Source organism: Pyxicephalus adspersus, chromosome 2, assembly GCF_032062135.1.
Source record: "Pyxicephalus adspersus chromosome 2, UCB_Pads_2.0, whole genome shotgun sequence".
NCBI classification, from domain to species: domain Eukaryota; kingdom Metazoa; phylum Chordata; class Amphibia; order Anura; family Pyxicephalidae; genus Pyxicephalus; species Pyxicephalus adspersus.
In genome coordinates, this window is record NC_092859.1 from 103,663,730 (window position 1) to 103,686,418 (window position 22,689).

Genomic DNA, 22,689 nt, shown 5'->3' on the forward strand with positions numbered 1-22,689 from the left:
AAATTGGCACAGGGTGATCAGAAGGGGAATTTAAATTGGCACAGGGTGATCAGAAGGGGAATAATCTTTCAGAATCTTTTTTTTTCTAGATTTTACTCCTTTAAAATTGGGTGCATCTTATATGCCGGAGCGTCTTATACGCCGAAAAATACGGTATATGTATATCTGTAGTCAGCATCCACCACAGCAAGAAGCAGAATGGAGAATTACAGCACTTGCTAACATAAATAGGTCAGCTTTGGTTCAGCCCATTGTTTCTTTGAAATGAAGCCTGCCCAGTGCAGAAGAAAGCAATATTATTAAATAGTCACTGCATTGGTATGGAAATGCAGTACTGCAGATTTATTAATAAATACAGCCCTTACTCCTGATTTGGCCTCCATGGCAAGGGTGTTATGATACTCACTGGCAGAATGCTTAATTCTCCGTGTCACCAGCCTGCATGGCGGGAGAGTGAACAAGGTACAGAGTCTAAGACACAACTTCTAGAATCACAGCACACCAGGGGGATGGATAGTGGAAGGTGGTGCCCAGGTTGTGGTCCTTGAACACATCAGAGCTGGCAAAAGCTGACAGTAGTAAAAGTTGTGCTTGGTACATGATTGTGATGTAACAAACTCAGAATAGACCGAGGTAAGGACAGGTGGCAATCAGTTATGTCAGGATGAAGCCAGGATCAGAAACCCAAGAGGCAAGGTGCAGTACTAATTAAAGGACAAAAGACCTAGTCAAGAATGGTCCAGACAGAGACAAAATCAGAATCGAGAATCACACATTGGAGCCTGGAGACCAGAGACAGTAAATAAACTTGTTCAGGAAACATCCTGGTGCTTGTCACTTCCTTCTAAATGGAAGATCGTGATTGGGCAGAAAAACACGTGACAGGTAGGTACCAATACCCACCACCAGAGGGAGTGCTACAGCCAAGGTACCTTACATGATGTTCCCACTCTAGTCCAGTGTTTCCCAACCTAAGGTTCCTGTAGAGCAGTGGTGCTTAAAACGTCGATCGCGATCTACTGGTTGATTGCAAAGGCAATGGGAGTCGATTTCGGAGCCCTGCCCTACCCCCCCTGCTGTGTCTATTGGGATGCTGGGGCTGTCTTTCAGTGCGTGAAAAGCTTGTAGTGCAATGTCTGTGCAATGTTCTGCCATTCAATGTCTCATTAGCTTCGGTCACTTCTGTGTCTTATCCGGTATATATATAAATTAATATATGTTTAGCATTTTTATTGTGATTATATATTAGAGATTGTTACGAGTTCCTTGAACAATAAACAATTTGTGACCAACAATATAAAATGTATTCTTCCAGACCACTACACTAATGTATAGTGAGCTGTGGATATAGTAATTACAATAGGAGCTCCCCGAAGACCTGAAAGTTTTTTCAAAGGATTACCCCATGTTAAAAAGTTTGAGAAACACTGTTCTAGTCTTTGGGGCAAGGAAGTGGACACAACATGTGAAGCAGGTGATTCATGGACAGAGCAGATGGCTGAAGAGGGATTCAAGGTAAGAGAAGCTAGTGACCTTGTGTCCTCTGGGAACCCGTGACAGGTATATATATGTAAAATAGGCATAATGAAATATAAAGCCTACAACTTTTTTTTTAATTCGATTAAAGATGGTCTTTTATTTTTGCAGTGAATTACCTGTAAAGTTTTCCATCTGTTCTCAAAGTCATGGCAGACCCAAATCTTTTTTGCAGCAGTCCTGTGGGCTCAGATGCATGCCAGCTCTGGTAAATAGGTTCAAATCCTAATGTCCAATTAAATGTTTTTATGTTTGGTGTCACGTTTCCCCCTTATGCCTAAGACCTGAATTGGTAAAGGTTTACATTTGGCTGGTACTAGGATAAAATTAAAATAATTGTAACCCAAAATGACAGCTAGCAGCAAAATCATACTCTGTGCCTATTCAGCTTAGCCACACAAATAAAACAAGATAATTTCAGTTGTCAGTTTCAATGTCTAAAATGACAAGAATGCTGACAGTTGTTACATAGCTGTTTCTATGTAGAACAATGTAGATATTTTCTGTTGTTTGAAAACAATATTTACATGTACATGTGATTACATATATGCTTCTATTGTTTTTAGGTATGCTGCCCCTTAGTGGCTATTTAGCAAAATGCAGCTTCGAGGAAAAAAGTAACACGGAGCCTATTTCTGACAGCTAAAAAAATACTAATAAAATACAGTACAATGGTTATTTTTGTAAAGATCAAGAAAAAATGTTTGATTATTTGAGACACATTTGTAACATTGTGTTTTCTATTACTGTTTGGAGCGCATTTACTCAAGTTGATTGAATGACTACAAACGGAAACAGAACAGTTTGCTTTTTTAAAATACTTTGTAATGTCAGTTTTATTTTTTATTTACCTGAATTTTTTTCTCTCAGTATGATGCATAAAATATTTCTGATTTCCTTACTTGCTTATATTTTCCCATTTGTTTTTATCCTGTCCTTGTTTATTTTTCATCCATTTATTATCTTTTTTTACTATCCTGTCCCTCTATACTTTTCCATTTTATTTTCGGATATATTTCTGTTTTGTTGTGGTCATTGCTTTGTGCCAATCAAATTATGTATTTAACATGAAACAATCCACCATCAACATTACCAGTGTCGCTTCTCACATGGAATTGCATCTTCTTCGGGAGGGAAAAGACTCCAATGGGGACTGCTGTTCAGGGGTATATTCTTACTCCAGAGCAGTGTTTCTCAACCAGAGTTCTTTCAGACGTTGCTAGGGATTACTTGAGAAATTTGTGCCTCTCAGGTAAGTTGATGTGTTACCAATGAGCTTTTTGGGTATCGTTATTGGTGACATTATTCCCACTGGTCAGCAATGTCGGAGGAAATGTACCGTAAGTTGTGGATATAGTGATTGGAGCAGGTGTTGCCCCATGGTAAAAATGTTGAGAAGCACTGCTTTATACTATATAGTTATTATGCTTCCCAAGTTTGCACCTCCTATCCACAATTACTACTGCATGGTCTTTACAATTATACCACTGTGGTTTTACAAGCTGCACCCTCCAAAAATAGGCATGATCAAATTTTTTTTTTTTCTCGGACACAGTGCATTGAAGGGGTCTCTATCCTTTCAAGTAATACAGTAAATTCTGCACATGATACATTCACAACACCAGGACGTTCAGGATTCAATAAATATGTGAATGCATTGACTTTATTATGACTTTGTACAAGTGTAAAAAGCACAACAAATCTGTAAATAAATTCTGCAAGAACAATGTGGGTGATTGTTTCTTGTATCAGGAGGAAAAGTATGCAATGATCAACTGTAGTGGTGAACTATGTTTCCTTAGGTAGTTTTTCATGTAATGCAGTGCAATATTTATTTTGTATTTCACATAATGCTCAGCTCTGCAGTTATTTAAAGTCCTGAATTAGACACACTTAGATTGTAAGCCATTCTGGGCAGGGTCCTCTCCTCCTGAGTCACTGTCTGTATCTGTCATTTGCATCTTCTATTTAACAAACAGTGCTGCGTAATACGTTGGCCCTATATAAATACTATTTATTATTATTAATAATAACTTGTCGACTATGTCTAACATTGAATGGAATTGTTAATTTTTTGCCTCACTGATGTGGGATATTAGTGTCAACTAGGGTCACTTGCTGCAGGTATTTCAGAAGTCACTTGAATTTCAGGACTCTGCTCTCTTTTATTCACAAAAGTATCAACAAAAATAAGCAAAATCCAGGGTAATTTGTTTTCCCTCTCGGGATCAAAGTCATCCACAGCATGAAAAAAAACAAAACAAAACAAAAACAAATCTTAGCCTCCTGTCTATCTGTGGGTTGCACAGAGCTCAACTTTGGGAGACCTCCTGGACATTCCCAGTACACAGGTTACACAATCTCTTTACTTGTGCCACCTGGTCCCAGGCTGCAACTTCCACAGGCCTTACAGTCTCACAGGCCTGCACCTTTTTATCAATGGGCAGGTGCTTCAGGGACATTGCCATTTTCTGGTCTGGAAAAAAGCCACCCATTCATTCCAGGACACTCCAGACTTGGATTCTAAATAAACAGCCGCAATTCTTCAGTAACATAATTACAACTGTAAGGCCCCTTAATCCCCTTTACAGAAGAAATTGAGATAGATGGTGCCAAATACCCTGCAAGTTTGGCATCATATATTTCATCCTGCTACTCACTGTAAAATAATGCAATCTCCAATATTTTAGTCTCCTGTGGCAATAAAATAGTGTGGTTAGTATCAAAGATCAGGATCTCTTCTTCTTCAAGTTGTTTACAGGTCTAGGAATTTATTGGGAAAGATTTTAATGTATTTTTGGTGTGAGAAATGACACATGCCCTGGTGTTATTTATGTGCCCATGTATCAGATTGGCTAAATATAGAAGAGTTTCTCCAATGTGAGAAAAGCCTTTATTCACTGTTCTACAAAATATTCAGAGAAAAGTCAGATTTTACTTAAAACTACCTCACCTTTTGGATATACTCTGAAAGTGATCCCTTTTTAGCAATGTGCCAACAGCATGATCACAAACATTGGGAAATAAGAGTCTTTGTCTCTCGATAGACTTCAGCTCAAGTCCTCGGGTATGTAAACTGAAACTACTGGCCATCAGGAATAAATTTCCAAGTTTGTCAGCAGAGCAGCAAAGTAAGTGTTTTGTCTATGTAGCACCACCCACCAGATATTATCAGTAAATAGCCCCCAAGTGTTAACTGCTTTGGAGGTGAAACCAGTGGAATTTAAAAAGATATCCCAACCCAATAAGATATCCCCCCTTGCACAGCCAAAACAGCCAACTTACCTTAATGAGTTTACAGACAGGACAAAAACAGAGGCAAAGCCTATGGCTTTGGACCTGGAAGTATCTCCGAAGCGAACTAATACGAGAGTTGGGTCTAGACAATGCGTTGATATTTCCTGTATCTTAACCTCCTGGGCGGTAAGCCAGAGCCTAGTTTGGGGTAAAAAAGTCTTGCTGAAAGCGTTTACCCTGAACTAGGCTTGGGGTAGCTAAAAATAGAATCCAACGTTGCTTACCTGGTTCCGCTGGCATCCTCCAGTGTGCTGTCATCGGATCCCATCCTGCGGCAGAGTTCTCCAGCATCGATGCCCGTCTCCAACGTTGGATCCTCGTCTTCTTCTTCCCTTGGTGTTCGCGTACGCGTCCCTTGGCGATTCCTGATGACGTCGGCGGAAAAAAAAAGAAAGTGAAAAAAGTCTTCCACTGCTGATAAAAAGGTATCCAACCTATAACACTAGCAAATAACAGAGGCATACTGGTTGAAATAATGGTTATCTTGGGCTTTGTCTTATCTTGTTGAAGTTATTCAATTATTTTGTCCACATGCTAGAAAGGTTTTGGAATGACATACACTTTATTCTCTTGACCGTGTCTCCATGCTTCATGTATTGAGTTGCAGCCTCAGGATTCGCTATTTGGTTTGCTGATTAATCACTTAAGTCTTGTAGCATGTAAAATAATTGAGTAGAAAAAATGCTTAAAAATTGCTGCCTGTGACCAATGATCACCATGTTAAAAAAAATATAGTCCATATACTTTTTTGCATCGTGCTTTTCAAATATTAAGGGTCCACAGCTTAACTATGCACTTACCAAAAACGAGACCCTATATTTTTACTTTAAAGGCCAACCTCAGCCAATACATATTTCCCTTCATGTTAAATACCACAGTGGAAAGGACTAGTACGGCCAATATGCTCTCTGCAATTGATTACCTTCCCATTCTAAATGTGCATCATTCTTTGCTTCAAATTATGTAGAGGTGCCTATATTTCTAAAGAAAGTGTTTTGCTTCCCTGTGTCAGAGCTTCCTCCTCGATGGTAATCTGGTAATTGGTGGGGTAAGGGAGAAAAAAATCAGAGGAACAGATGGAGGAAGTTCAGAGCCGCATAATGAATGTAGAAACAAATCGGTGATCCTTGCACTACATGTCGTAAGTTACAGCTTCCTCTACAGCAAGGTCTCAGGAGAATAGTAACAGCATAGTAATGACAGCTTCAAATCTCGCTCTAAATCTTATCAATCTGGTAGTCAGAGGTAAAAGTGCCTTAACTGATCTTACACTACAGATATAAAGCTATAAGGCTTTGGAACAGTTACATGTCAGGAAGACATTTTACCAGAAGTTCTAGGACTAGAGAAAAAATTTATCTCCCACATCCTTCCTTTAAGCTGCTCAACAGGATGTTTCAGTTATAGACACATTGCCTAAAAGGGGCAACTTCTGCTTAACTCTACAGAAAGCCCTGAGTGCTCAGGGAACCCTGTGTCCTTGGTGTATACTACAATAAACATTTAACTGTAAAACAAAAATAAATAATTTATGTGTAGACACCTATTTATTGTACAAAAAATGTAAATGTACTTCACTATGACGGGTTTATTTCCCTGTTTGTATTCAACATTTTAAGTTTTAGTATCAAAGAGAAGAGATGAAGCCTGAAGACATAATTATTTTATTTTTTTTAAAAGAAAACAGCTTTGGAAGCAATCTTACCTTTATATTTATTTTCAAACTGACAGTGGGTGTAACACATTTGAACAACTGTTTTGGCACATTTTTTTAAATAAATGATCATGTTTTACACACACACACACACACACACACATATATATATATATGTGTGTGTACTCCATTTTAAATGCTGGTACAGTTTGCAAATTCAAAATTATAATTATTATTCAATAATATGCTAAATATTATTAGGTCTGACTCTTAGTTTAATACCCTTGTCCTAACAGTTTACAGTAGTTTCAATGCCAGCACCATACAGCCTATAGGTGGCACAAATGATGTAATGAATGCCTGCTCCTGTATATTTCTGTGTATATTTCTGTACTGAATCTTAGCATTAAGGAATAGGCAAAGAAGGACATGATTTCCAATACAATAAAATTTAACACACATTTAGCATGTTTTTCCTCTGTGAGATGAGCAAAAATGATTTTCCGTTTCACTGTTCTAAAACAACAGCTAATAGCAACAAGGCAACCAAAATCTTTATTTGGTGATTGATGGACTAATTATAAATTCTTAAGGGAAAATTGTTATTGTGTTGCTCACTTTGTACTATAGCCATGAAAACATGAAAAGAGATGGTCAAAGCAAAATGCATATCAATTTCCTATCCAGGCACTAGCAGTGCCCTGATCACAACCACACATGTTCAGTTTTTATTCCCACTCCCTAACTCAGACTAAGAAGGAATGTTATCAGTTATCTATGTCCCTGCAGATAGATCAATGTACTGACAATCTAGAGGGTAGATCTAGAAATGGCTACTTAGTAAATGGGATATCAGGGTGGTACTGAGGGTGCCAGCATCTAAACAGCTACCAGATGGCAACAAAGCTGCAGAAAGAAGACCACTGTGATACTATCATAAGGGAGCTCCTATTCATTGATTCTACTGGTAGGATCAACAAGCCTTTGGAAAATATTACAGGGGTATTTAGAGCCTTATTATAGGCTGCATACATCACATGCAGCCCATTATAGTTTAGTAGTTTACCTTTAAATGCAAGATTTTCACATATTTTCCCCAACTTAGATTGTAAATAGGATGCGGTTACTTATTAAACTACTTGCCTGGCCAATAGGTTTAATTCAATGTTTAGATACTTTCCAAATCACTAACCTGGAACAAGTATGCAGATTAGACTGTATGACTTCCCAGTTCAAGTCAATTACAAGGTCTGATGTGATTGAAGGTTCTCATATATCCAGGTGTATCTTGTGTATATCTGGACTTGTTACTGTAATGTCGAAGACAGGTAAGATCTTTCCAAGCTTCTCCATCAGTTCTGATGAACTCATGAAGCAGCTTGGAAAACTGTATGATGTCTTCAACATAACAAGTCCAGATATATAGTCAAGCTGACTGACTATCCACTAATGTATAAGGCCCTATGTATTTCTTTCAGTTCAGGTTTCCTTTAATCAATGTGCCTTATAAAGACAACTCTCTGAATATTACTTTAAGTAGACTAATTTTCTATGATATTGTGACAAAATGTAAAACCATATATGTAGAAGTGCTGATATTACTCCCTTACAGCTGTATTCTTGTTTTCTACAGATAAGCACAAATGGCAGGTTTAAACTAGTGATATTATTTCCTAGGACCATTGGCCTCCATAAGCCTAAATATCCATAGCGCCTACAGTAAGTAGGTAAACAAAGCTATACATTATAGCCTCACTAGTTAACATTTATGACAATATCATTTACAGGAGAATATAACAGTACAAATGTTACTTTATTATAAATAAACTATTTACAGTACTAATATATGTTTCTAAGACCCACGGAACGGAGTTATATACAATCAAGGCTTCTCAAATCTTATGTTTGGGAATGTCTTCCTCTGTAAATGTAAAAAGTATATTTTTTCATACACATGATACACATTATTGATTCCGAATGGAAAACACAGTAATGATTGTTTGATCTAAACCACAAATACATTAGTCATATTTGTAATGTAATGATCAGAACTGCACCATACTGACTAATACTGACATGTAAGATGTTTGGTTAAGGACATATATACCAAGGCTGGTCTAGACATTCCTGTTGCTCCACATTATTACAAGAGGGACATTCAATAGCCTGCATACCACAGTTACACAACAAACGTATTTGTTTGTTGCTGGAGAAAAAGGCAAGTTTATGTCTGCGCTAAGATTTGAACATCTTCCCTACCTGGGCATTTTTCACACACGTTAAAATATACATTTTAAGCCTGACAATGACTTAAACCCCCTACCTGCACAACTGCACATTCTATATTTTTCTGAAAGCAAAGAACCTGTAGACTACAAATATGGCAGTTGCAATATTTAAGTCACACAACTGATTTTTAGTAAAAAAAATACACAAAAATGTATTTCAGTGAACACAAACACAATACAATTTACATGTTAGGGTAAGAATGAGGAGACTTCATGGAGTAAATACATTTGATACAAAATATGTCTAGCCTTAAAACTGTGTGCACCAGCAAAACAGGCAAAAATGAGAATATGCAAAATTTTCCAAAAGTGACATTTTATATTTAGCAAATTCATTTAGAGGTAAACTTAAACAATATCTCTAGAATTATCCCTCTGTTTCCGGCATGTGAGGCTATAACTATTGTGTTCCCCATTCAATATTTACATATAAATGCCCGCTATGCACATGCTTACATTTATGATTGTGCATGAGACAGAGGGAGTGTTTTTATATTTATTTAAATAGATTTAATAGATTTTATTTATTCACTTTAATGCTTTACAAGGGGGCTGACAGATATTGGGGGGGAGTACAGTTTCTCAGTAATGAGACACTTTGAAAAATACTTTTGCTCACTCTGCTTCCCCTAACACCCCAAATGGGACCAATAGCTTTGCAGCTGCTATATCACATCTTTATTTAAGTCAGGAGACAGACAATAAGGTATATATTGGCTGGCTCCTAACTAAGGGTAACTGCAGGTCTGGTCAAGCAAGTATTGACAGTGTGAAGTATATACTGCATCACTACGTCTATTAGGCTACATTCAAACTGGCAGTGAGGTTGTGGTGTGGTTACGGCTTCCTAATGCCAGTATACCATGGCCTTGTGACATGAAGTGTCTACCCATGGCAGCCAAACAGAGAATGACCAAGAGCAGATTTGACGGTACTCTTACTAAACCGTTCACTGACACCTGCAGTGTGAATAGCTGACATAGGTGTCAGCTGCCAGGAGCCACACAGAATAACTTTCTACCATTACAGGTCTAAACCAGCCCTTACTGCAACTAGAAAAACTTCCATTCTACTAAGAGCTAACCACTTGTTAATATTCCTACACATTGAATGCAGGATGGTAAAACACGTGACAAAACTTTTGGCTTGAATAGCGGGCCAACATTTTTGACTTTTACTTTGATAGGACTTATATATTTTATTAATAGAAACCAATGTTCCATGTTTGGCACAAATCAGCATTTATTTGCTTGAACTAGCTATATGCGTGCTATAATATTATATGTATATTTGGATATACATTTTTGACATACAGAATTACTTCTGGATTCACATTCTAGCACTGGTGAATAAAAATAACTTTGTACTGTTTTTCTTAGGATTTGTAAGGAAGTAAAAATATATGAATGCCTATTGCTTTAAATAAACATCTTCTATAATGCCATGGCAGTATAATATTATTATTCATTAAATATATTTCACATTATGTATGTAAACATCTCTATTAATACTAATGGAGTAGGCATCTACTACACCTATGTTGGCGCTATATAAATCCTGTTTAATAATAATAATAATAATAATAATATACAGAACATCTTTTAATAAAGACATTAAGAAATTATGATTTGGCAGCAGTTTTTTTTTTACTCTCTAGACTTCAATGTGTTTCACTTATGACTTAAAATGAGGTTAACTGGTTATAGCAAATACAATCTTTCATTGACACTGCAAAAACTGAGATTCATTTATCTCATGCTGATGTAATTTGTTGTGTACAAATGCACTTATACTCATCTGCTGTGCAGAAAGAAAAAACAATTACATCAAAACAAGCATAGGAAATATTCAATAAATATATAAAAGGAGAGCAGTTTGTTTAGCACTTATTTTTTGTTCCAATTTACATTGGATGTGCTGTAAAGAATAGGTGTACCTTTGCAGTAAAATTCAAAACTAGATATTTTTCTGATTTCTATGCCTGGGTAACTTTATGCCTTTAGAGCAGGGACCAAACAATAATGATTGCTATACAGAAAATGCATTTTGAGGACTTTAAAAAAGATCAGTGTTTATGAGCAAATACATACAAGGAAGAAAAAAATGAAATTAGGCACCCCAGACATTGTAATCCCATCTCACGTTTCCTTGGCCATCCAGGTAATCTACCTTTTACAGGCATGCTGATCTAAAGGGATGCTGACTTGTCTAATATTCTGTACCTTTCCACCAGGTTATCCACAAGTTGGCTAAATGGTTAGTAACCATGAGAAGAATAAAAAGAATGGGAAAAGGCAGTATGAGTCATCTTCTTTGTTTTCTATGATAATTTTAAAGTGCTAATGTGTTTCAAAAGTGCACCTAACCTTTAGGACTTTCATTTCCAGATTGATACAAGTTATGTGTATTTGTTGCATTAAATAAGTAAATTTTTGTGATCTAAAAAACAATGAAATCCCTAAAAAAATATATATATAAATTGGGAATACGCCTAACTGGAACCTTAAGAAACTCTGATAGTGTTTCATAAGCAATGAGCACAACTCTTTTAGAATGACTGAAAATAATACCCACTTGTATGAGACATTGAATAACATTTTATCCAAATTCTGTGTGTGGTGCAGTCCCAGCCATACATTAGAGGAGCAAGTAGAAAACATAGAGCCGGGGTATAATCCTAATGGGTACAGATCAATATTCTTCTATTCTAAACCAATTGTGTAAAAGTAACTTCTGAAACGTCCTCGTACATTGAAGCCTTCTCCATGTAGCAAGATGGTGTATAAAAACGTTTCCATAGTTTTCTCCGCTTGTGCTTGCTATAAAATGTTAACATAGGAGACCTGCAAAGGAAAAAATAATTTATATGTATATGAAAGAAGAACAATCCATTTCAAATATGGAAGATTCAAAGTGCAGTAAACCCAGCAACCACATTATTAGTCATTATTATTTACTATAGAAAGTCACAATGCAGAATGAATAGAGTAAATAAAACATACACAAGATAAGCATATTATAGATATAATGGTATAGATATATTATAGATATAAATATAATATAGCATAGATAAGCTTCTTTTTTAAATGTATAGATACTTTAAAAATGTGTTTCTCGTCTAGGATTTCTTCAGAGGTTGCAGGGGGTTGAGTGATGGGCAATTTGTGATTCTCAGGTCAGTTTAACTCACACCAATGATCTTTTTGGCTATTTGAAAGTCACGCATTTAGGATATGAGTTGTGAATAAACCAATTGAAGCAGAGAGTTCCCTGAAGATTTGAAAGTTATTTCAAGGGTTCCCCTATTTAAAAAAATGGGCATTAAAGGCTGCTTTATATAGTAAGAAAGTCCTAGCAACTAATTTCTTTTACTTGTTCCTCTTTGGTCCATTCTAAAAGCCTTTATATGATGTTTTATCTGTTCGATGAGTGCAAAAATACCAGCTGATCCTGCCAGAATACTTGTGAGGTAATACATTTCTTCCAAAATTTCTGTGCTGCACTCTTAACCATTCCATAGTTCCCACCATTCCCTGTGGACTACAGCCTCTCCCCATGTTATGGAATAGAGGAAAGGAGGAACTTATTTTGTAATCCCATTAGAGGCAACAATGCTACTTCTACTCCGATACAAATTTGTTAAAGGTCTCCAAGGCTGGAGAGGATACACTTTTATCAGCGAAGCTGGGCTATCCAGCAAACCTGGAATGGAACTGGTCCAGGATTCAAAACATTTGCTCTGAAGAAATCAATTCTAGGTTTGCTGGATCACCCAGCTTCAATGAAGAAAGTGTATCCTCTCCAGCCTTGGAAAACTTTAATAAATCAGGCCCAGTATGTTAAGTAAGAATTGTCACCCTAAGCATGAAGTGTATTGCTTGCAGAGTCATCAGACAAAAAAAGAAACAAGCCTGAAAAAAAGAAAACAAATGCAGCTATTATTTATAAAGGCTGTAATATGATATGTTGTTCTTGGATTCAGATCCTCTTTGAAACAGTACTACTCAATGAAAAACTGCCAAAACCTGAATCCTACATTAGTGAAAGTATTTTGAGAAGATGGTCGACACTTTTCATACTTTCCACCTAAGAGATCCTGCCACCAGACATAACAATTCCATTTAAAGCTTACCTAAACGCGGATTTTTTACTTTACATAGAAGGGTAGACAACCCTTTTTTTTTTTCAAGTAAAAATTGTGTTTGTTTTTTTTAAGTGAAACACCTTTTTTTTTTTTTTTTTTACAAAAAAGGGTGCAGCACCGCCCCTTTAATTCTCGAACGCCTCAGTGATCAAGAATTAATGGGAGCGCACAGCCTCCCATGATACCTACGTCACGCATCCCGGACTGTTCCTTCTGTGCATGCATGCATCTCACCCGATCTTGCACCTGCGCAGTGCGAGATTGGGTGACGTAAGAGAGTCCGCCAGGCTTGTACATTAAATAGGTACATAGGAAATCACAAATACAGACATAGTCACATGATGGAACTATCTCTGGACACATGGTTGAACTACTTGAACGTGAGCATCATCATACATGAACATCAGCAATTCTGAGTTGTCAAGAAAATATCATCAATGAAAAAATCTTACAAATAGGGCCTTTTATCCCAATTGTTGTTTTTTTTATTCCTGATGTACTTACAAGTCAAGAAATAGGGAGAGATCTCGCAAATGGGACACAGATGGCAGAAAAACTATAAATACCCTAGCCAAAAGTTCTGGTTTTGGACATACATGAGAAGAAGTACTAAATATAACCCTTTACCTTCACCTAGCCCACAAATCTAACCTTTACATGTTTTTTTCCTAACCAAACCCCTAACACAAATGTGTTCTGCAGTTCTTATCCTAATGTTATCCTTTACACCTACACTGTAAAGTGAACCCAATTTAAGGTCATACAGAACAGAACATCATGATCTACCAGCTCCAACATTTGTGCTAAAGGCTCTGCACCCAAATTCTGGAAGCCAGAACAAAAAAATCAGGAATGTTTAGTGAAAGATTAAAGAAAAGATATTGCAAACTATGATCTCTTCTTATTAAAAATGAACAAAATGTTTGGATTATGGGTCACTGATTTTCAGCATCTATATGACACATTTCGCTGATATTCCATTCTCTGTGTGTAAGTGTGCTCTATGATAGGTTCAGTACATTTAATCAATCATTTTCTTTTCTTAATATTCCTAAACTAATAGATTTTCACAGTAGTTTATAATTGCATTGCAACTGAAAGTGAGGAAACCCATGACAATCTGCTGATTTGGATGCTGTATGTGCTTTATGGTAAAACATTGGGGACATTTCTACAGAACGATTTGCAAAAGGAAAAGGAAATTACTTGAGTTATTCTGTCAAAAGTGGTAGAAATCTATTTTTAGTTTTTTCTATTTGGTTCCACTTGCCTTTTCCCAGGTTTACCTTAATAAAGAGCAATTTCAGGAAACCAGCAAATGATTTTGTAGGATATTAAATGGTTTCAGTAAACACTGCAAAATGCTAAAGTAAAATCTTTCTATAATCCTCAGCCACAAAAAAACAAGAAACCAATGATTTCACAAAGTTCAATGTTCTCTCTGTTTTAAAGACATGTATGCAGTAACCAGCATTTTACCATTTCTACACTAAAATCTATTCAGTAAGGTGGTACATGAACTTGTATAGGTGTATATGAGCATTAACCCAAAGCAATCAAAATTTGTTTGAATTTGCTGTAGCCTAGAAGAATTGACATTAAATAATACCGAATGTCTAATAATAATAATAATAATAATAATGTCTAGGTACCGTAGTGCTGCAAAAAGAGGCACATAACGTTTTATGAGAAATATAATGGATGCTAGTAGGCAATTTGCACTATGCAAACAGTCACAATAATACATATATAGCTGCAGTTTGATTTTGTGCTTAATTATTTTGCAGTTTCTGGTAAACTTAATGAATCGCATAGAAACTTTATTTAAACCAAAACCTTACAAGTACAAAAAAAAAAATAATAGGTATTATAGTTTCCTTAAAGTTGAATGCTAGGCCGAGAAAAAAAAATTAAAAAAATGTAGCTTTTTATTATTTCTTTAAATGTATTATTGTTATACAAGGTGTCCAAACACATAACTGTGACCTGATATCAGCAGTTTCCTTTACAGAAGAGCTCCTAGTGAGAGAGGAAGAAGCAGGAAAATAAGCCAATCAATTCATGTGATGAAAAGCAGCAAGCCAATAGAGAAAAAAAAGAGCAGAGTGAGTTCAGTGGTATTATTCAACAAATATGACCACAGCTACCATGAGCCAGGAAAGAAGTACCGTGTAGAACAGTGGATTACATGAGAGAATAGAAGCAAAAGCTGCTTTTTCATAATTTCTTTTATATTGGCATTCATTTGACTATCATACCAACCCTCTGATTTTAGTACATAGTAGGTCAGTCACCAGGAAAAAAAATGTGCAGGTTAAAATTCCTGCATGTGCAAGTCTTGACAGGTTCCCTTTATGTAAAAACCTAAGCATGAGTTGACAAGCTGACAGTGGCACTTTGTATGAGGTTACATTATTTGTTCTCTCATAAAACTTTAAATGCAGGCCCTGAATATTGGGGGAACACAAAGATATTAAAGGAATGCAGCTGTAGTGCAATATATTAATTTTGATCAATCCTGAGAGATGCCTAAAATTTGAGGCAACTATAAAATGTCTGCAAGGATCACATTAAATAATGAAAGATGCACTTAACAGATCAACAAACTAATACTAGTAGTCCTTGAGGTTAGACCATAACAGGAACTGCAAAATAACATAAAACATATATAATGCCTAATGTTACAAAACACGGTCTGTCCACAAAAAGCCATGCAAATATAAAGGCAGAAGCACGTATAAACATTTCACAATTTGTCCATCTACGTGCCATGCTAATACATTAATCAACCTTACACTGTACATACCTCTTAATGCCTTAGGCATTGCCATCATCTGTAGAGAAGGGAAAATATGCTGTTAGGGTTTAACATAGCTGGGCAAACAAATTTAAGACATGGGAAGTCGGGAAGTCATACATACATTATATGAGCCTGAACTGAAAAACAGCCAGCTGCAAAAGCCCATATATAAACTTTCTTGGTGGGAGGTTTTTCACAATATTGTATGACACCACATAAAAACCACATCAAGAAATACTGCCCAACAGTGTCAAGGGTACAGGTTACACCACTGAACTACAGTGCTCTAAAAACAGCGCTTGCAAAGGTTTTGGGTGCTAGACAACAGGGGCAATGAAAGGAACACCCTGAAGCTTGTTTTTCTACTGATTTCAGAAACATTTTAAAAGATGTATCTGTACAAGCGATCAGGGAAGTTTACTCCTAAAGTGAAGCTCTTATGATTGTGTAATAATTCCTATATGTTCTTCCAACATATGTGCACATACATATGTGCAAATCTGCAGGACACACCTGCAGATTTCTACCTACTGGAGCTCCAAGACTAAGCCACGTTTCCTAACAGTTACTAAGGTAAACCAAGGTTATCCTAGAACAAGTACCTAACAGCTAACTGACTATAAATAACAAATGTAAAGTACGGTATGGCAAAACTTTTTCTTTTCATTTTGGATTTAGAGTGGGGAACAGTTAAAGCGAGTGGTAGTCCCTCTTCTTTTTCTGTCCCATTCAGGAGATTTCCATTAAATTCTTGTCCTGTAGACACAACTGCAAATCTCTGCAAAGTGAAGAAAACTCCCCACCCTGACAAATGTTGCTGCAACAGATGTCATTAGAAAATTTCTCGATGATTTATTATTCCAGAGACAACTGAAAAATTTTACATTTTCCAAAACTTTTTTTTCTTGATAATAGAAACTGCAACTTTCATCATGTTCAGTAAAAGTACTTAAACCCAAATTAAGTCTTATACCTTTTTATCACTTTAAAGTCCCCCCCCCCCCCTTCCGCCTCATAAAAAAATTGTGATTTGTAACTGATGTGATGTGGTGAAAAGTTTGCTTTTAGCCCTTGTACTGCAGTGTCCTTTGTTGGTATAAAGCAGTCACACCTCTCAGCACAAGCTTTTTAAACTAATATTGAAGAAAAGGATAAAGCTGTGACTTCAGCAGTTCTGATATATTACTGAGAGCAATACAGAGAGTCCTACTCAGATGACTATTAAACTGCATAGTGATATAGTACACTCTGCAAAGTCTATCTGACTGCATTTTTGTTATAGTCACCTAAAATAAAATTTAAAAGATTTACGATTATGGAACTACTTCCACACGTATATGGACATACTATGAGTAGCTACACACTTTTTTAGAAGGAGCGGATAATTTAAAAGCTGGTGGAAGCTAACACAATCATCATCAAAACTATAAGGAAATCTGTACAGAACAAGTGTGCATATTACAGACAGAATGATTCACTTTAAGAAATTTGAGTAAAATGGGTCCATGTGCATATATTTTCCAACAGTTTCTTTTTTTTTAGGTTTAGGGTTATATTTATTAACATCTGTACCACACGGTCACCAGATTTATTTTTTCCTATTCATAAAATGCATCCAGCACAGCATTTGTGCACTGCTAGGCTGAGATAGCCAATCACTGCATTGATAAATTAGTATGCAAAACTGGTCATAGAAAACTATTGTCCATGGTGCTGAACTCAAAATTCCTGTTTTATACACTCACAAAAACATGCCCCCCACCTCCCTGATGCCACCATCCTTTAGTATATCAGGCATGAATACTCTCTTTGTGGCAAAGCCACATTGCTCTATTGATACCAGTCTACAAACCCTTCAACATCTATGTGTTGCAGTGAGAGGAATACCTAAAAAAAGGAAAAAAAAAAAGATATGTTTGGTGTGGTGGCACCATGTTACCACAATGTATCAGTGTGAATACAACCTGGGAAGTAACCATTTCACATTCTAAATTGAAGCACTTTTGGATTCAAATATGTGCCATTACATACAGAGAAGTCTAATGTTACACAATAGAAAAGTCTATTTATACAGGAAAAAAAATAAATTATTGTTGTGGCTGTTTGCCAAATAAATGTTCCTACTCATAAAAAGGATTAGTGCAAAAAAGTGATTACCAGTCACATTTGATGCAGCTTCCTAAAAGCTAACAGAATTTACACATAGGTGAAGCACAGTTCTATGAAAAATACATGAAATGTTTGGGCATTTTATTTATGTGCTTTGATGCCATAAGAAGGCTGTAAGAAATTGAAATATTAAACTTAGAAATATTCTATTTATCACAATAACCCAACTCAATTTCATGAAGGTATCACTGAATAAAATCACAGAGCAGCAGAGTATATAAATGAAAATGTTGTTTATAGAGTCTATCAGAAACACTATTTTAAAGTGACACATGAAGCAATCTCCTTTGGCACTGTGCTTATTGGGGCTCCTTATATCTAGAATCCCGACATTCACAAAGAACAGTGTTTTAGTACTCGGGCAAAAAAATGCCATCTTTTCTATAGTGAAAAAATGAATCCCAAAACAGATGTCTGACAATATACCAAGTGTTTCCCTCTCTATCTAAAAGCACACTAAATACAAGATGTCCATTTTCCATCATAATTTTTTTCCCCAGGAGGAATAAAGGAAAAAGAATAAAGGGGTATAAGCTTTCTCTCATTATCCCCCTATGACTAGGCTATCCACACTGAAATCCAAACATTTATTTCCTCTTGGAAACCTGTCATAATGTAAAAATCAAGGAAACTCTTCAGTTCATAAAACCCAAAACAAAAACCTTTGTGATTTTGGTGACAGAACGGAGGAGTAGCGGCCTTCACTCATCATCCTCTATGTCTAGGCTATATTGAAGACAAAGCCACTGGTTATGGGTTGTGAGCCACATGTTAGACTTTGTTTCCAAACCTAAAAGAATATAAATTTCCTGCTGGAAATCTGTCAGTTTGTCAACTTCTCAAATGCTAAACATCAAGGGAACTCTTCAGCCTAAAAAATCCTAAACAAAAAAATTTCCATGGTTTTGACCTTAGAGTTGAGGTTAGCATTTTATATTGATATTTTATCATGTTGTGCAGCCCACGAGCCATATATATTTGCCTAATACTCTAATGCAAATATCACGGACTTCAGACCACGATTAATGACCTGAATTGCCGCCAACCAATGTACTATGACCTCTTTAGCATGGTTATGGGTACACAGAAACAAATCATGCTAAAAAGACAAAAAATGCCATCTCTTGTGCGAGTCTGTAGGCAGATTCCAGGAAGTACTAATTAAACTACAACAAAGGCTCCTGTATGACAATCTAAAAAGTACCACATTCAGTTGCTTTATAATGCACAAGCCTCACAAAATAAACAAACCACCTTTACCTACCATGAATAATACAATGCTTAAATATGGAAACCCAAGATAGGGTAAACTACAGGCTCACTTCCATGTAAGTTTTATGCAAATTCTTTTGAATACTGTACTGTGAAGGTTTTTAGAAAATCTCCATTCTTTGCAGTGATTTTCACCCTTAAGCTAAAAAAAATTTCAGCATATATATTTAGTGCAGTTGTAGCGTACTGTATGAAAAGTTAATGGTCTTTGAATAAGGCAAGTACAAAAAAGCTGGTTATTACCAGACCCAGTAAGGGAAAGCACAGATAAGTATAGTTGTAAATTTAACACATCTAAAATTCTGAAAAGGACCTGTAGCTGCTTCTAATACACATATTGAAAAGCTCACAGTGTGCAATGAATTCAGACTAAAATTTATCAGACAAGAGAAGAGTCTGTACAACTGTGTAAGACAGAAGGGAAGGCTGATTATCAGCTTTAATCACAGCAGCAGAATATAAATCTGTTTGTATATAGGATTTGCCCAGTGATACAGAAATATAGGAATACAATTCCAGGTAAGCCTTTGTTTTTAGTTTTTTTTTAATTCAGAAAGTCAGCACATACAGCAGTATAAGATACTTGGGAAACCACAGAAATAAACCCTATTTCATGCGCAACTTCTAAGGATCCATTCAATATTCTGCTTCTTGGATCATGGTATAGTAATTAAATGTCAGCTTCAGTGGTCTCATGAAAGAAACCATACAATATTTTCCATGAGTACACATACTGAACTGTATGCAAACATGAAAATAGTGGTTATCTTTATGTTATGTAGGAAGGCAGGATCTCTTCTAACCAACAACTGATAGATATTGCAAATACAGGATAAGCCATATGTTTTTTAATAGTACTGATGTAATGAAGGGATGGAGACTGCTCACTTTCCAAACAGAAAATTCACATAATAATGTATAATAATAATTTATAGATTTGTTCACTTTGAATACCAATACGTTTCTAAATGTACAGTCTCTACTCCTTTCTTTGAACGTCAGCAAGAGCATAGACTCCATATGTAATGAACTACTATAGCTGCCAGAGTGTATATATATCCACAAAGTATGCAATAAATATAAAGTAAAAATATACAATATTAGTATAATTTACCTTCACTTTAACAGATTTACATTTATATTGAAAACCTCTGAACAGCTACAGATTTCCTTTGAAGCTGAATTCCAGTAAAATTGTCTGAATAAAAGAAACGTGTAGTGTTAGTTTAATCTTGGTGTCCTTTTTTTTTGGATTATTATTCCAGATCCAGCATGTAACCACTCCTGTACTGGTACTAGTAAAGAAAATACTTTTTAATTATAATCGTTAAACAGTGGCAACACTTTAAACTTTTAACATGTTAAACAGAAAAAAAAAACTTACCTTTAGTTTCCAGTTTTAGTTGTTCAGCCATCAATGTGTCTAATCTGTTACCAAGTACAAAGGCCAGGAAAGATAGGATGAGAGCGTCCAATATTCCAATGATGGCCAAAATATATGCCCAGCGCACCGAACACGCACCGAGGGAGTATTTGTCTGTCTTTTCCCCGCACATTCTCCTCACCTCGTCTGCATCCCAACCATCTGGAAAAATCATGCAACCGAGTACAAGACAGGCAGCTGGGAAAAACAAAGAAAAAGAATACGATTACAAACACTATACATAAAACCTGTAAATGAGCTTGAATAAGCTGTACTTTCCCAGTATTACTACATTTGTAAATGCATTGTTGGTTGTTTTCTTTCACTTATAAGATAAAATGGATGACTGATAGATTTTATAGCATCCAGCTTTGTGGGATAAATGCAGCATAACTTTTAACTAAATTATTACTGTTAACCCCCCCCCCCCCCCCCAAGATGCCAGTTATTGCAAAGAAACTGATGATCTGAAAAATCCACAGGCTTTTTCTTTAAATCTATGCTGCTCAAATAGGGCTTATTTATTATAACCATATATTTATTTTATCATCCTAAAATACTGTTACCCACTACATAAATTTATTAGGGGTATTTTGTAGCGTTTTACAAGGTCACTCCAATACTGAACTTAAAAAGAAAAGAACCAGAATGTCTTCCGCTGTATACAATTGTGCAGCCAAAAAGGTCTTTTTATTTGAAGCCCCATACAGACATCCGATGGACATCAGATAATTGTTGCTGGAAACAATGTTTCGTGATCATTTCCAGAGACAGATTCATGAATGAGCATTGTATACACATTATTGTTCTGTTCTATAAAAGGGGGGATGAACAAGCAGCACCCCGTAGAGCTCTTCTCAATAGGAGTGAACAATGGTTGTTCCCAAACCGTGGTTCATTAATCCACCATGGCAGGTTGATGAACAACATTGGATGGCCATTGTACACTTGTCAGGTTTTCGCCTGAGAAGAGAATGACCATTCGCCTTGGGGGACAATCGTCTGACATGTCCATGTAACTCAATTTTGAATAGTTTAGGGTAGGATCTGCACTCCTTGTCACACAAAGACAAAGATAAAGGGAAATTTTAAAGTTGTCTTTAGAACAAGAGGTAGGTGTAAATCTAAATGTAATAAGTGAGGTAGGAATATTAAGAAGAGCCGTTATGAAATTGTGGTTTCTTCATCCACTATGTTATTGTGAGTTTTTGTGTTATTGTAAGTAAACATCTAATCCTGTTATCTATTGTTTGGTATGGCCAGCATTGGGACTGGTCCCGGCTCTCCCTCTTTCCGACGGATTGGTTGACAGCTGTCACTGGCCAAATCCCCTGTCTTGTTTGCTAAGCAACTTACAACATTTCTGACAGCTGTCAGTGCAGATTGGTTACTGGATTCTGAGGGGAAAATCTGCCACCCAATAAAAAACATTATGTCAACTAATCCTGCTCCATGGCTTCTCTTTAGCAGTTCTGATCATCAAGCAAATTTAGAATCCTGTTTAAGCATATCCAAAGCCAGAAATAATTTTTTTTGCCAAAATTTAAATGTATAGAATGAGAAGTGTTAAAAACCTGTCAAGTTTGTATTCCTGTATGTGTCCTTGATGGTGAGATTTACCACTTTTTTGTCAAAGCAACAAAAAGTAATGGGAAATTTGCAGCAGTGATACTGCTACTTTTTAAAGTTGATAACTGGGTTTTCAAATTCATTAGGTGAACACAACATGGATTTACTTTTTTTGAAGCTATGAAGGAATATATTTGAATACAAAACTTTTGTAAATGAAGTCCAGCTTAAAAAAAACTGTATAAAGCAGAAAAAAAACACTTATCTTTTTCAAAAGCCCTCACCCCCCTTCACAATCCAAGTCCAGTAGGTCCTGCGTCGCCCTGGCCTCTATTATTTCCAGCACAGGCAAAACAGTGAATCTGGCTATCATCTTCTGGCTTCTGCTCACTTCACCCGATCTCACACTGTGCAGGTGGGAGTAAGGACAAAAGGGGTAGACTCCTAAACCCCCCCCCCCCAAGAAAAAAAAAATGTAAAAGGGTTATCTAGACTTTTATGCAATGTAAAAATGTGGTGATAGTTTGCTTTAAGCAC

At 36.2% G+C, this 22,689-nt stretch overlaps 1 protein-coding gene and 1 long non-coding RNA gene across 5 annotated transcripts in view; one reads left to right on the forward strand and one right to left on the reverse strand.

Moving 5' to 3' along the window:
* Positions 1–3,812, forward strand: part of LOC140324109 (uncharacterized) — a 15,349-nt gene extending 11,537 nt beyond the window's left edge. The window contains exon 3 of the long non-coding RNA XR_011919489.1: positions 2,103–3,812. This is a non-coding gene — a long non-coding RNA (uncharacterized lncRNA). The remainder of the gene's footprint in view (positions 1–2,102) is intronic.
* A 2,668-nt stretch (positions 3,813–6,480) lies between these two features.
* LHFPL3 (LHFPL tetraspan subfamily member 3) overlaps positions 6,481–22,689 on the reverse strand; it is a 32,358-nt gene continuing 16,149 nt past the window's right edge. The window contains exons 2-5 of one of the 4 annotated variants that reach the window (XR_011919486.1): positions 20,545–20,781; positions 20,275–20,358; positions 15,726–15,753; positions 6,481–11,618 (exon numbers count right to left, since the gene is read on the reverse strand). Coding sequence is in view for 3 of the 4 variants with exons in the window: in XM_072401706.1 (XP_072257807.1) it covers positions 20,297–20,358; positions 20,545–20,781 (299 nt within the window). In the remaining variant the exon portion in view is untranslated. The remainder of the gene's footprint in view (positions 11,619–15,725; positions 15,754–20,274; positions 20,359–20,544; positions 20,782–22,689) is intronic. The other 3 variants (XM_072401706.1, XM_072401707.1, XM_072401709.1) reach the window with 3 other exon arrangements.